This window comes from Prionailurus viverrinus, chromosome C2, assembly GCF_022837055.1.
Source record: "Prionailurus viverrinus isolate Anna chromosome C2, UM_Priviv_1.0, whole genome shotgun sequence".
Classification (NCBI taxonomy): domain Eukaryota; kingdom Metazoa; phylum Chordata; class Mammalia; order Carnivora; family Felidae; genus Prionailurus; species Prionailurus viverrinus.
In genome coordinates, this window is record NC_062569.1 from 130,788,430 (window position 1) to 130,803,022 (window position 14,593).

At 36.2% G+C, this 14,593-nt stretch overlaps 1 protein-coding gene across 1 annotated transcript; it reads right to left on the reverse strand.

Moving 5' to 3' along the window:
* Positions 1 to 1,532: 1,532 nt before the first annotated feature.
* HSPA13 (heat shock protein family A (Hsp70) member 13) lies at positions 1,533 to 14,051 on the reverse strand. Its single transcript, XM_047876107.1, has 5 exons — positions 13,964 to 14,051; positions 12,027 to 12,367; positions 8,146 to 8,359; positions 5,918 to 6,085; positions 1,533 to 4,608 (listed from the first exon to the last, which is right to left on the reverse strand). Exons 1-5 carry the CDS (start codon positions 13,986 to 13,988, stop codon positions 3,941 to 3,943), a joined length of 1,416 nt encoding a protein of 471 aa, XP_047732063.1. The 5' UTR covers positions 13,989 to 14,051; the 3' UTR covers positions 1,533 to 3,940.
* Between the last annotated feature and the right edge of the window lie 542 nt (positions 14,052 to 14,593).

Genomic DNA, 14,593 nt, shown 5'->3' on the forward strand with positions numbered 1-14,593 from the left:
GCAAAATTGAGCCAATGTTTATGAAAGTCTATTTCATACACAGCAACTTTGGGATAACCAGGTAGGTATTAAAATAAGATCTAATCCCCATTGCTACACAATATAGCTATATTATTATCAGGTTATTATGTCACTTGACGGAGGCAGCAGTCAGGAGAGATCTAGTTCCTTCCTGTTTTCCCAACTCCCATCTTTCTGGCTGTCATTTTCTAAGCAAGTGGGCCATCTCTAGAATACTGAAATCTTGACTTCTGGCTATATTGTGAGCTCTATTTCTCTAAATGTGCTAATGGAGATGAAGACTAGGTAGTTCATGTGGCTGCTGTGCTACTGAATTAGTAAGGCCAAGGTAGTGGGTATGAACGGGGACAAGGCTGACTGGCTTCTCTTGATCTCTGACAAAGGTAACGAGAGTTGCTCACCTGTTTTTTTATGGATTGACCAATCTGAGTACATGGGTAGTTATATAGTTGATCAAAGATAGGAATCTTGTTTATCTCCTGAGCATGGCACAAAGAACAAAATAAACATGAATAGACATATGAGTAAAATGTAAAAATAGGTTATAAATGGAGAAATATTTGATATTTATAAAAACATATTGTGAAAATCTTGAAAACTATTTGCTCCAAGATGTTAGAAGCGAAGTAACACACATGCATTTTTGTGTGTGCGCGAAGATAAGCAATAAAGGTCAATGTTTGCATTCACATTTATAAAATGTAGCTCATCATTAATGTATTTACAATTGGTTTACTGCTGATATATGTAGTAGAAAATGCAATGTGTTCAGAAAGTAAGACTTAAATGATTTGGAATGTGACAGTGAAGTGCAAATAGGAATGCAATATACATATTGATAACACTTCAGTCACCATGAATTCCCTCTAAACATCTGCCTTTGGCTTTCTGTTCTGATCATTTGTGTAAGTCTCCAGGTATTACAAAACAGTCTTCTGCTTTCCCTGCATTGCCATATCTATGATTTTACAGAGGTAATGGACATGAATTAATGCTGACCATGATGTGCAAAGTCCTGTTGTTTCATATATTTCATCTGATATTTAGTTGAATCAGTTCCCTTTCATTCGGTCTTGGCCAGAAGCACAGGGGCAACAAATGACACTTTGGCCAAATGTTTATGTAGTTTTTGTCCAAAGAATAAGATGAACTTTATCAGAAAATTACAAAGTATTAATGAATCAACCAATTATGCAGGATTATTTATTAACTATAGGTTAATTTAGGTCTTGGCTCCATTATGGTCAAAGGCCATGAATTGGTATTCAGAATACTGGACATACTATTCAGATGGTAAAGGAACTGTCTCTTCTAAATTAGGAAAATACAGAAATTAGAAAAATTAGAAAAGTACAGAAGCAACCCCAGAGTCAGGATGCAGGCAAGTAGGCAACAGCTGCTGAAGTCACATGCCATGAGCATCAGATCAGCTCTATCCCTACCTTCTCTGTCACTTGTAAACCTCAAAAACGTACTCTGGCCTAGTCCTGAATGGAAAATAAAGTACACAGTTTAAAAAACAAACTTCAAAGTGGTATTTATTTACATTAAAATGTGAATTACCTGTACACACACAAATTTAAGAGGCACAATCTGCTATGCACAAGAACTATATAGTTTTCAGTACATGTGATACACAGTAGCATCTGTTAAGTCAGTGGTTTGAGTGAAAACACAGTACCAAAACATTCCTGATACAAAATAAATTACTCATTCACATATTCTAATCATACAACAGTCAATATTTAAAAAGTTATGCACTTCAAAAAACACTAGCTAGATGTACAACCAAAATGTATTAGGTTTGTTTTATGAAAAATGTTTTCAGATTAGGCATAAATATCCCTTTCAGGAAGCATTTTTATCTTTTAAATAAATAAACTACATTGATTTCAAGACCATTTATATATAGCCCCCTAAAATATGATCAAAGACAGACATTACTTCGTATTTTTAAAGGTGTAACTATATTAGAGAATATGCTAAACACTGCCCCCAAATTCCAACACTGCCATTCTATTTTTCAGACACAAATTATTTAAATTCCCTTTTCAGTATATGAGATTAGCTGCCCTTTTTTTAACAAATTGTTGCCCTAACACATTGTCCTAAACTATCTCATGTATTTGAGAAAGTCAAGGTTTTTTTTTAAAAAAATGTCAAAATTCTTCAGGTTAAAATTGATATTTTATGTGGAGATTTTGACAGATGGAACACTTTTTTCTTAAAGACCTTTGCAAAAAGATCTTTTCCAATTCTAAAATCTATTAAAGATTCATGTCGTCTGAGAGAACCCTCAAATATTTTCATAATGCAGTGAAGGATTCATCTTTGGCATTTCTCTGTTAGTTCTAAAATAAAATATGTCAACAAACATTTTTTTCCTACCTACTTGACATTCCGTACACAAACTATTTGATTGAAATTGTGTCTTAACAGCAATCTCATTGCTAACATTATTTTTTTAGATCTGCGAAAAATATTAACATTCAGCTTTTTATTATGAGTAGCTGAATTGTTTTGATGTTGCTGAAATGAGTTTGCTTAGTTCTCTTTTCAGTGATTGGAAATTCAACAGCCTTTAAATTCAACAATGGATATAAAGCAGACATACTTTACATCAACAAACATGTTGACCAGAGTATAATCTTTGAATATGGTATGAAGCATGCTTGTATTAAGAAAAAAAAATAAATAAGTAAATCTTTAAATATGGGCATCTCAGAAACAGAACTGCTTGCTCTATTTTCTTTCTTGGTCCCTGTAGCTTTTCTAAACAGAAACAAACAAAAGCAAAACAAAACTGCTACAAATGCTGATTTGTAGAAATTTTTCCACATTGCCTTCCACATTAGATTGCAACATTACTTCCAATATTCACAATTGTTTTTGCTCTCATCACATACTAACCTTAAGGCTAAAAACAGTCCAAGAGTGACTATTGTAAAATGATAGTGGGAAACAGTAATAAGGATTTTACAAATGATCTTCAGTCAAATAATATGGGGTAAAATCTCCGTAGAAACTGAATCAAGTAGGATTTGATAGTTCAAATGCAAGCTCAGTGTCCAGGGCTCACTGAAAATAAAGATACAAAAACAAAAACAAAAACATAAATACTGTAGCTAATTACTGCTAATTACCAAGTCTGCAAACACTGTGGATAACAAAAAAGAGATAGTGGTGATGGCTTTATTATGACATTAAGACATGTATCAAATCAAATTAATAATTCCTGTTTTCTAACCAGGCAGAATCATGGAAATCCAAGCAAATAATGTATAACAAATGAAGGAACTACAGTGTAAGTTGGTTACTTTTACTGTCTGGTACTGAAACATTTGAATAAATCACGTAAGTTTGAATTTGTGAAAGCAAATTTATTACATACATGTCAATTACTGAATATTACATATGCAGCTTATATTAATAATACTGCCTATCTCCCAGCCAATGTAAAAATCTGACACCAATACTGTCCTTCAAGTATAGCTCAAACTAATAGTTACATGTGATGACCAAGTCAATCAATTACCAGCTCCTGCTAATACAATTTAGTAAGAACTGGGAATTGTAAAATTGGCACCAGGCAATGTTTACAGAATACAACGTTAAGTGCATATGGTTATCTACTTCCAGAATCCAAAAAACAAAGCCACCCATGCTCCTTTAAGAGTTTTACCTCAACTCTGTCATTTTAGAAGTATTTGTTGGAATGTGATCTCTCCAAAATCAAATAGGATCAATCTGGTCACATTTCATCCTAAAACAAAATGTTATGTAAAATTTCTGTGTATCTAAATGTTCCCTTTCAGGTAAATTTGTGAGATTATTTTACAGATTTTTCTTTATTGGAGGAGGTGGTCTGATAAGGAGGAAGAGATCATGAGACAATCACAAATAATCATCCCTCTATAATTCAGTTGAAGTTGGTCTTCTGTAAATGCTTATTGGGAATTTCTAAAGCACTGACTTGAAGAGGCCAAGAGCCTCCATCGATCCCTGCTTGGATGGCCACTCCTGTCACCACGGCCAGGTCAGGGTCTACAGAAGTGTTGGGATCCTTTCCAAAGAACTCTTGAATGACTTGGCGGATTCGAGGAATACGAGTAGAGCCCCCAACCAAAACCACCTCATCAATCTCAGTCTTTTCCAGGTGGCCTTCTTTTAGTACTTGCTGAATGGGTACAAGTATTTTCTGGAAGAGATCTTCATTAAGGGTGTCAAAGAGCTTCCGTGATATTTCTGTTTCAAATAACACCTGACTTTCTCCACTTTTCTTTTCAGAAAGGCCAGCTCCAAACACACTGTTCACATGGTGGCCATCAGCGGGGGAAAATCTGTCCTTTGGCAGTTCAGTGTCACTACTCTGAGGTTCTTTCTTGTCTTTTTCCTCCACTGTTAGTAATACTGACAACTGAGCAGACTGATGAAGAGTCAGGTTTAATTTGACCATTTCCACAGCTTGTCTTAATCGGTGAATTTCTTCTTTCCTAGAGGGTCGAAAGCCGTATGTTTGATAGATCTGTTTATATAAGTACTGAAGCAATCTTTGATTGAAGTCCTGTCCTCCAAGTTTATTGTTTCCTAAGTTAGAAATAAAAAAGTTCATATTACATTTATGCATTTGTATGTGTATATGCATATACATGTCTGTAGTATGTATGGAAACGATATTCTACACATACATCTCTTGCTTAATGTACTTAACTATTAAGATTTTATTCATACAAAAACTGATTAAAAATAATTGGGTTAAAAAGATTTTAACTAAAATGTGTTCTATTTAAAAACAGTGCATATCTGGTTAAAATTTTTATTTTTCTTAGTTTTAACTTTAAATATAATTTATTTTCAAGTTAGCTAACATATGTACACAGTGTGCTTTTGGCTGCGGGAATAGATTCCCATGATTCATCGCTTACACACAACGCCCAGTGCTCATCCCATCAAGTGCCATCCTCAATGCCCATCACCCATTTTCCCCTCTCCCCTGGCCACCCCAACAACCTTCAGTTTCTTCTCTGTATTTAAGAGTCTCTTATGGTTTGCCTCCCTCTCTGTTTGAAACTATTTTTTTCCCCTTCCCTTCCCCCATGGTTAAAATTTTTAAATGATAGAAAAGGAAATATTTCTTAATGATATCAAATAATTTTTCAGAAGATAAAGATTGACAACAGATTAGCTTTTAATTGCAATTTAAAAACACTGCCATTATTCTCAAAAGAAGAAAGTCCTTATAATTAAAAAGTAGCAGTAGACATTTTGTCTTTTTATAACATGTTTGCTTGCTTAAGAGCTGACATTAAAAGAAAAAAAAGATGTAAAGGGAAAAGATTAATGTGGTACAAAGCCCTGGCACTGAACCTGGTTCTAAAGAATCCAGTTAGGAAAAAGAAAAAAGCAGGAGTTAGACAACCTATAACTGACAACTTCTCTTTCAAAGCAGGCTCAATTCCTTAAATTAAAACAAAACCTTTAAAGAAAGATTTAGAATGCAAAATCCTCTTATTTCTTAGAGAATACTATTAATAGTATTAGATTTTCTAAAGACATCTATTTTGTAAAATATATTATCAAATGAAATAAACTGATCACTCTTCATTTTAAAGGGTTTTTCTTGCTTTCTGTCCCCTTCACCACAGCCATCAAGTCCTACTGGCTCAGTGAACTACAACTGGCAGTATATTTATCTACCATGTAGGATGCCCATTTTTTTTAGACTTTACTTTTTGCTGTAAAAATACACAAATGGTGGTTATAAAATAACATACATAGATTACCAAAATGAAGTCAAAGTACACAGAAAAAAAATTTTAAATAAACATTTAACACATTAGGTGTGCTAAGGAAAGCATTGTGTGAACCTCTTTTAGTCTCCCTGTATTTTTCTTACCAGACATTGCTCGGGTTAGAAACATTCCTCCTTGTTTATTTAGCAACGACACATCTAGAGTTCCTCCGCCCAAATCTATCACCAAGACGTGAAAGACATCAGCCTTGTGGAGGCCATAGGCCATAGCTGCCGCCGTGGGTTCATTTATTACCCTCAAGATCTTCAGTCCTGTAAGATTGGTTGGAAGGAAGAACAATTCATCGGAGGACACCATTATCAAAATTTCTTCCCAGTCAACCTCACACAATGTTAGTGTGTTTTCTAAAGCATGAACCCCAATGAGTAACAATGGCTTTTATTAAGGTAAGAAAAAGAAAAGCCCAGATTCAGTGGAATGTATCATTCTAGTCTTTATTAATTAATATTTAATTAAAAAAACTCCTAGCTTCTTCTAATTTTCATTATTTTACTTGGGAATACATAAGCAATAAAAGCTTAATCATTATGTGCTATAATAAACTGCTGTGGAAATGAAAGCCTGGAGCCTGTTTCAAATTCTGTGTCTCCCTCTCTCTGCCCCTCCCCCGCTTGCACTGTCTCTCTCTCTCTCAAAAATAAATAAAACATCATATATATATGATATATATCATATATGTATGTCATATACATATGACATGTATATATGATCTATGTGTATTATATATATATATATATATATAATACACATAGATCATATATACATATATATGACTTTGACAGGGGCTCCTGGGTGGCTCAGTTGGTTAAGCATCTGACTCTTGATTCCGGCTCAGATCATGATCTCAGTTTGTGGGATCGAGCCCCGTGTTGGGCTCTGAGCTTGGGATTCTCTCTCACTCCCTCTCTCTCTGCCCTTCCCCTACTTGCCCTTTGTCTCTCTCAAAATAAAGAAACTTAAAAAAAAGAAAAAAAGACTCTGATAAAAACAAGCAGATAAATAGATAAAAAATTAGATGAAATATTTCAATAGACACAATGACTCAAAAAGTAGACTTAAAATTTAGGACGCTCAAAAAAAAATTTAGGACCCTCAAATGCAAATCTGAAATATACAGCAATCTGATCTTGAAGATAATGTTAAACATTACAGTGAACAGTGAAAGTTCAGATTTCTTTGTGCAAATTTCTTGCTTTACCCTAAGTGCCACACTTAATGAGTGGTTTAGAAAGCAATATGCTATTATGCATCAGGAACCATAAAAAACTATTCAAACTCTGAAGAATTTATTTAAAAACCTTAACACCATTTCCTTTAGCTCTCTGACTTCATCACTCACTCTGCTCTGGCCACACTACCTACTTCTCATCTTCACATGTGCCAGCAAATTCCCATCTTATGGCTGCTAAATGACTGTTCTCTCTCCTGCAACAGACTTCCTCTGTATATCTGCTTGCCTAACAACCTCACCTCCTTCAAATCTGCTGACATGTCACCTTCTCAAGGAGGCCTACTTGGCCACTGTAAAACCCAAGTCCCCCACTTCCTGACCACCCCCAGCAATCCTCGTCTTATGCTGGTCTGTCTTCCAAAGCACATTTCTTTCTGATACACATTTATCAGGGCTCTGCACCAGGGGCAATTCTGGCCCTCAGGGAACACTGGGCAATGCCAGAAGACAGATGACTGTCACGTCCTGGAGAGGCTGGTGCTGCTGGCATCTAGTGAGCAGAGGCTAGGGATGCTACTAACTCTCCTATAATGCATGGGACAGTTCCCCACAAGAGAATTATCTAGGCCCAAATATGCTAGGGGTGAGAAACCCCATAATATACTTATTTTTAATACAGACTTTCTGTTTCTCTCCAATAGAATAGAAGCTCCACGGAAACAGGGATTTATGTTTTGTTTGCCAAGGCACCCAATATTTGCTGAATGGTTTTAAATGAGTTCTCTTCCACCTCAGATTTAAAAAAAAAAAAAAAAAAAAAAAAAATTACACTCATCTTAACATTAAAGAAAATTTATAAAAAAAATTCCTCACTGCTATCATGAACCCATGTCCTCAGTCTTTGTCACAGGACTATCTTATTGGCCGTCGTCATAATATGTTGCATTTTACATTGCGCTATAGAATTTTTTTAATTTTTATCTTTAAATATATATCAAAATCCATCTAATTTACCTCCTTTGGGTTTATTTACATGCCTAGATAATTAGGTGGTTTGCAAAGTGATATACCTTACTACAGAAGATTTTCAAAATAAGAACATTTTGAGAAAAAATGCAACACAGGCAAGGGTGGTATTACCTGCAAGGTTAGCAGCTTCAATTGTTGAATTTCTCTGTTTTAGATCAAATTCTGCTGGTACAGAAATAACCGCATTAGCAACTGGCATTCCGAGATACTCCTCTGCCATTTCCTTTAACTTCAACAGTAGTCTAGAGCCAACATATTCTGGGGAAACGGTGATGGTCTCATTACTTGTGACCGAAAACTCAACCATTCCATTTTTGTTTAAAACCTATGAATAGGATTAGTAAAAAAAAAACAAAACAAAAAGGACAGAAAGAAATGTAAAACTGTGTGTGTACACATCCACACACATATACTTAAACACATACATACATACACACTGGACTTATTCAATAAAAATTTAACTTCATAAGGTCATAAAATTTTTTGTAATCTGTCACTTACCAAGATGAGAAGTTATTAAAAGTTATACTTCAAAATCTATAAAGTGAATCAACACCATAGCTTTCAATAACAGCAGAATAACCAAATTCATCACCAAGCATATAAATGGAACACAGAAGATCTTCAATATATATTTGTTAAACGAATGAAAGAAAAAAGGTAAAATATAAGGAATAAAAGTTTCTGGATCATGTATTTGATTCAGGATCTTCTTTTAATTAACTTGTTTCCAAAAATAATTGATAACTGAACAAATGTTCTGGTACATATTAACACGAATCATTTTAGTAGTTCATTATGTTCTTATCCAAGAATCAAGTATCATTTACATTCTTATTTCCATGAAAACATGTATCATGTATTAGCTCCTTATCCCTGCTAATGTGGTTGTATATTTAAAAAACTAGATGAGGGGCACCTGGGTGGCCCAGTCGGTTAAGCATCTGACTTCTGATTTTGGCTCAGGTCAAGATCTCACGGTTCGTGGAGGATTAAGCTTCTAGTCTGGTTCTTCACTGACAGTGTGGAGCCTGCTTGGGATTCTCTCTCTCCCTCTCCCCCTGCTTGTGCATGCATGCTCTCTCTCTCTCAAAATACATAAACTTTAAAAAATAAATTAAATAAAAACAAAGAAATAGATTAATTCTAAAACATACTATTCCACTTTCACCAACAGACTATATTAATATCAACAGTAAAGACAATTAGTCTCTTCTAAGAAATTATAAGAACTTTACTCTCATCGCTCTAGACTGTATAATAGGTTTCAATGAAGAAAACTTGACCATCCACAGACCTATCTGGGAAAAACAAAAACAAGCTACGATTAAAACAGACGTATCTGGGAAAAACAAAAACAAGACACGATTAAAATAAGATTCAAAGACACCATACCCTCAGAGCCCAGGTGAAACAACAACAAAAAAAATCAAAACACTTAGAAGCTTAACAATAACAACAACAAAAACTGAAAATAACCCTGTGTTGGAAAACAGTACAGAAGTTCCTCAAAAACCTGAAGCTAGGACTACCATATGATGTAGCAATTCCACTTCTGGGAATATACCCTTGTGTAGCTATCTGCACCCCCACGTTCACAGCAGCATTTACTTACAATAGCCACGCCATGAATACAAACTAAGTGTCTGTCAACAGATAAATGGATAAGGTTGATATACACACATAATGAAATATTATTCAGCCATGAAAAAGAAAATCCTTCTGTCTGTGACAACATGATGGACCCTGAGAGTATTACACTAAGTGCCAATAAGTCAGAGAAAGACAAACACTATATGATCTCTCATGTGTAGAATCTAAAACAACAACCAAACTCAGATAAGCTGGTTTATCAACTGGTTTACCAGCGGTAGGGGATGGGAGCATGGGCAAAATGGATGAAGGTGGTCAAGACAAAAGGTACAAACTTCCAGTCATAAGGTAAACAAGTACTGGGAACTCAATGTTCAACATGATAACCAGAGTTAATACCACTGTGTGGTATACATGAAAGCTGTTGAGAGAATAAATTCCAAGAGCTCTCACAACAAAGGAAAGATTTTATTTCTTCTTCTGTATCTATATGAGATGATGGATGTTAACTTATTGTGCTAAACATTTCACAACATATTTAAGTCAAATCATTATGTTGTACACCATAAACTTATACAGGGCTGTATGTCAGTTATATCCTAAAAGTCAGGGAAAAAATAACTTGCATCAATACGTAATACACTCAAAATCATAATTTTGAGGACATGTATAGCTTTATATAATTTAAGCACTGCTTACGAAAGATTTATAAATTAATAAAAGATTCTAAGAATAAAGCTAAAAAAGAACAAAGAAATAAATATAAGAAATACATGGGGTAAATTTATGTTCTCCTTTGTATATGCATAAAAAATCTGAGAATTTTATTCAATAAGCAGCACTGATACAGCTATTAATTTTAAAACCTATTCGTTTAGAATTCCACTTCATAATTACCAAAAAAAAAAGAAAGAAAAAAAAAACCCTCTATGGAAAGAACATTTAAATATTTAAAAGACATGGGTCGGGGGTATGGATAAAATAAGCGATGGGGATTAAAGAGTACACTTACCATAATGAAAAAAAGAATTAAAATATTTAAAAGAAAAAACATCAAAACACAACCTTACAAATGCTCAAGTAAAAGTATTAGAAAAAAATTCAAATGGATAGGATGGAAAAGGGCATTGTAAGTCTGTAAGAGTCTATAAGCATTTTTTTTTAATTTTAAGATGATTTGCCACATGAAAATTTAACATTTAAAAAAAATTTTTTTTTCAATGTTTATTTATTTTTGAGAGACAGAGAGAGACAGAGCATGAGCAGGGAAGGGGCAGAGAGACAGGGAGACACAGAATTCAAAGCAGGCTCCAGGCTCTGAGCTGTCAGCACAGAGCCTGACGCGGGGCTTGAACCCATGAACTGTGAGATCAGACGCTTAACCAACTGAGCCACTCAGGTGTCCTGAAAATTTAACATTCTTAAAAGCTCAAAAGCAAAATTATATAGCATCAGTTAAATAAAAAGAACATTAGAAACAAACAAAAAAAAAAAACACTGAAAACATATCACAAAGGTATTTTATAGTCATAAAAAAACATACACCCCAAAATAGGATTCCTAAAGAAAATAAAAATGCCAATGAACATATTAAAAAAAAAAAAATCTGACCTCACTAAAAATCAAAGGAATGAAAAATTAATAGAAGATACCATTTTCACTTATTTATTGGCAAAGATTAAAAAATAGTAACCAGGGAAGACATAAGCATTCTAAAAAAGATAGTTAACACACAACCTTTCAGCACACAATTTGACAATATCAATCAAAGTACTCAGAGAACTCAAATTCTCCTACTTCTAAAATTCCAGTTTAGGAAATGATCAAGAAGAACACAAAGATATATGTACAAGGCTACTCAAAGAAGTTACAACATAAGTGGAAAACCAGGGAAAAAATAAAGTGTGCACTTATTGAGAATGGACAAATATAGGAATAGCCGTTCCAAGTGTCCATGAAAACAATGTGAACCTATTATCCAACTGTCCGTGTCACATTGTTGAGTTTCAAACAAGTCAAAACAGCAATGCCTAGTATGATCTCTCTCTTTTTTTTAAGTACACAAATGTGTATAACCTAACATACACAAAGCATCTGTCCATCTACCTGGCTATCTGGCCATTGATCCATAGTACATGGGGGCTTCAGCTTTTTGCTACAATGAAACAAAGAGATAAGTAGACACTCTGAGGATGGCAGAGCAAGGATACAGCTGAGGCTCTGAGTCCATGATAGCACTGTGGGGCCAATGAATCAACTCATTCTGGAATTGCTGTAGGTCTGCTCGTTGTAACACGACTTCCACGCAGATTAAGGCGAAACAGAATGTTGTATAAGGCATCATTTGCAACAATATACGCTGAACTAAAATTAAAACGGATTTTAGCCTAATCACTTACCTTAAATGGGTATCTGCCAATCTCAGCCTCCAGCTCTTCTGGGGTAAATATCTTGCCTATGAATCTTTTGGCATCATATATTGTGTTCTGAGGATTTGAATCTGCGAGCTCTAAGCTTTCATAACCCACATACACATCATCGTCAGTAAAGGACACCATGCTGGGTATACTGATATGCCCATTTTCATCTGGAATGACCTTTACTTTTCCTGTGCCAGGAAAAAACACCCCAACTGAACAGTAGGTGGTGCCAAGGTCAATGCCAATCACTTTAGGAGTAGGCAATGGTAAATACTGTTGTGCCAAATAGCCAGCCAACAGGAGAGTCAAAACAGCTGATCCTGAAATACAGGCAAATTAAAAGATAGGTCTTAGTAAACTAGTATGATACGCTAAATTACTATAGCAAACTCCCTTTAATATCACTCTTTGAGATAAGACTAATAATCCACACTCTCAAAATATTTTCTTTTATAGTACTAATGGTAACAATTCTCTCAGGCACCAAGTTTTTCATAATGCAAAGTGATCATAACACAATTAAAATGAAGGAACAACAACAACAAAACACTCCTCTAGTTGTAGGTCTGTGTACTTCACCTTGGTGAATGAGAAGTAAAAACTTTTAATTGTCCTGATGCTGACAGGAAAACCCATTTATCTCTAGTGAAAGCTAGATAAATGTTAAATATAGGTGCATTTCAAATTCTTGATCATTTGGTATTTAGATCTTATAGCTTTCTACACAGCTTTAATTATCATTATTAAAAAATAAATTTCATTATTAAAATTTCCACAGCAAAAACTTTGTTATTATCGTAGGGCTAAAACTCTACCCCTTCATCTCCTTTCTCTTTCCAAAAGAATGAACGGGATAAATTGGTAAAATGATTTTGAAAGTTGTTTAAATATTAAACTGTCACTTTACAAGAGAACACAGTTAACTTCTTGTATTTAAACAGGAATTAAGGAATACTTCTTGAGGAGTTAATATGTAGGGAAAGAGAACCATAAATGTGGAACCCTGAAGGCAACATAAAGCGCCTTGAAGGCAGGTTTTGTTCACTGTTGTATCCCCTCCACCAGGAATGGCTCCTAGCAAATAGCAGAGGCTCAACTAATATTAATTGATTTAAAAAAAAACAAAAACAAAAACACACAAATATGAACAAACGCCATGCAGATTGTAAACATAAGTGATGAAGAAAGATGCCACTTTGAAATTACAATTAATCTGTTATTTGTTTTCAGGAGAGAATATCCATACGTGTTACATACGACCCCAAACGTCAATCGGTAGGAGTCTGTTTCACTAACTGTACGCTCATCTTCAACACATAACTCAAAAAAAAAAAAAAAAAGAAAAAAAAAAAAGGACATCAAGCGCCAACCCCACTTTCCACTTGCTCCTACGTGGGAAACTTCAGAAACATTTCATCGTTTTCCCGTTCGGGGAGGATTAATTGCTAAACTAGATGGGTGGAAAGAGCATCAGACCACACATCCAAGGGGCCTGACCTCTCAAGATGCAGCAGCATCCCAGGACTCTGCAGCTCAGGCTGCTGGTGCTGCTCCTCCCCCTTCCTCTACAAAGAGGTCTTGGGGATGCACGTTCTGGCGGCCTCTCGAAGGCCTCATCAACCAATGACTCAAAATCGACGTTCTTTTGAGAAGAACCGTTCCTGAGGCCCGATGTCCTTGGGATGTACGCAGAGGGTCGCCGCCGGCCCTGCATGGCCTACTCTGGCCCAGGCCATTCTAGACGCGACCCCCAATTCGGCAACCCGAAGAGCCAAAAACCGACTCTAAGTCATCTTTTCGAAGCCCTTCCCACTGCGCCAATTGGATCCAGGAGGTGACAACCACCCCCGCCTATCCCCGCCTCCCCAAACCGCTCGAGGGCCCGCAACAGCCACAGGGAACCCCTGGTCACTGACCTAAGATCGTCATCTCTCCGGCCATCACAGTCCCGCCGAAGAGGCTTGGGATGACTATACCAGACGTGAGGTGACGCCCCCACGCCGCCCCGCAGCCCCAAGGCCTACTGGGTAATGTAGTTCTTTTTCTCCGACGCAGTCGGAGAAGCTACATATATGACCAGAGAAGGGACTTCATTTACCGTCAGGTCGCAGGACTGAGAACTTCCATTCAACAGCTGCCAGTGACGTCTAAGCCGCCCTCCTACGCCGGGGCTACGGAACCAATGAGGCTGAGGTGGAGGAGAGCCAAGAAGAGGGACTGGAATTTATAATCAAACCTGAGGCGACTGGAGCCAAGTAGAGGTAAAAACAAACGATTTCTTTAGCGCCGCCCTGCCGCTTTGCATTATGGGAAGTGTAGTTCCGGCCTGCCCCTCTAAGCTGGAGGGAGAATGAGGACAGTTAGGTTATTGCTTCGTTTAGCCCTGTTCCTAACCAGGCCCGGGTTCGAGCCTTTGCTTTTTCGTTAATCTGCCTTTCAAAGAGTGCTCCTTTGCTAGATCTAGATTCTGCATGGGAATCCTTTAAGCGCCCCTCACCCCTCCAGCCTTCCTACAACAGCCCCTACAGCAGTGTGGGCACAGAGGC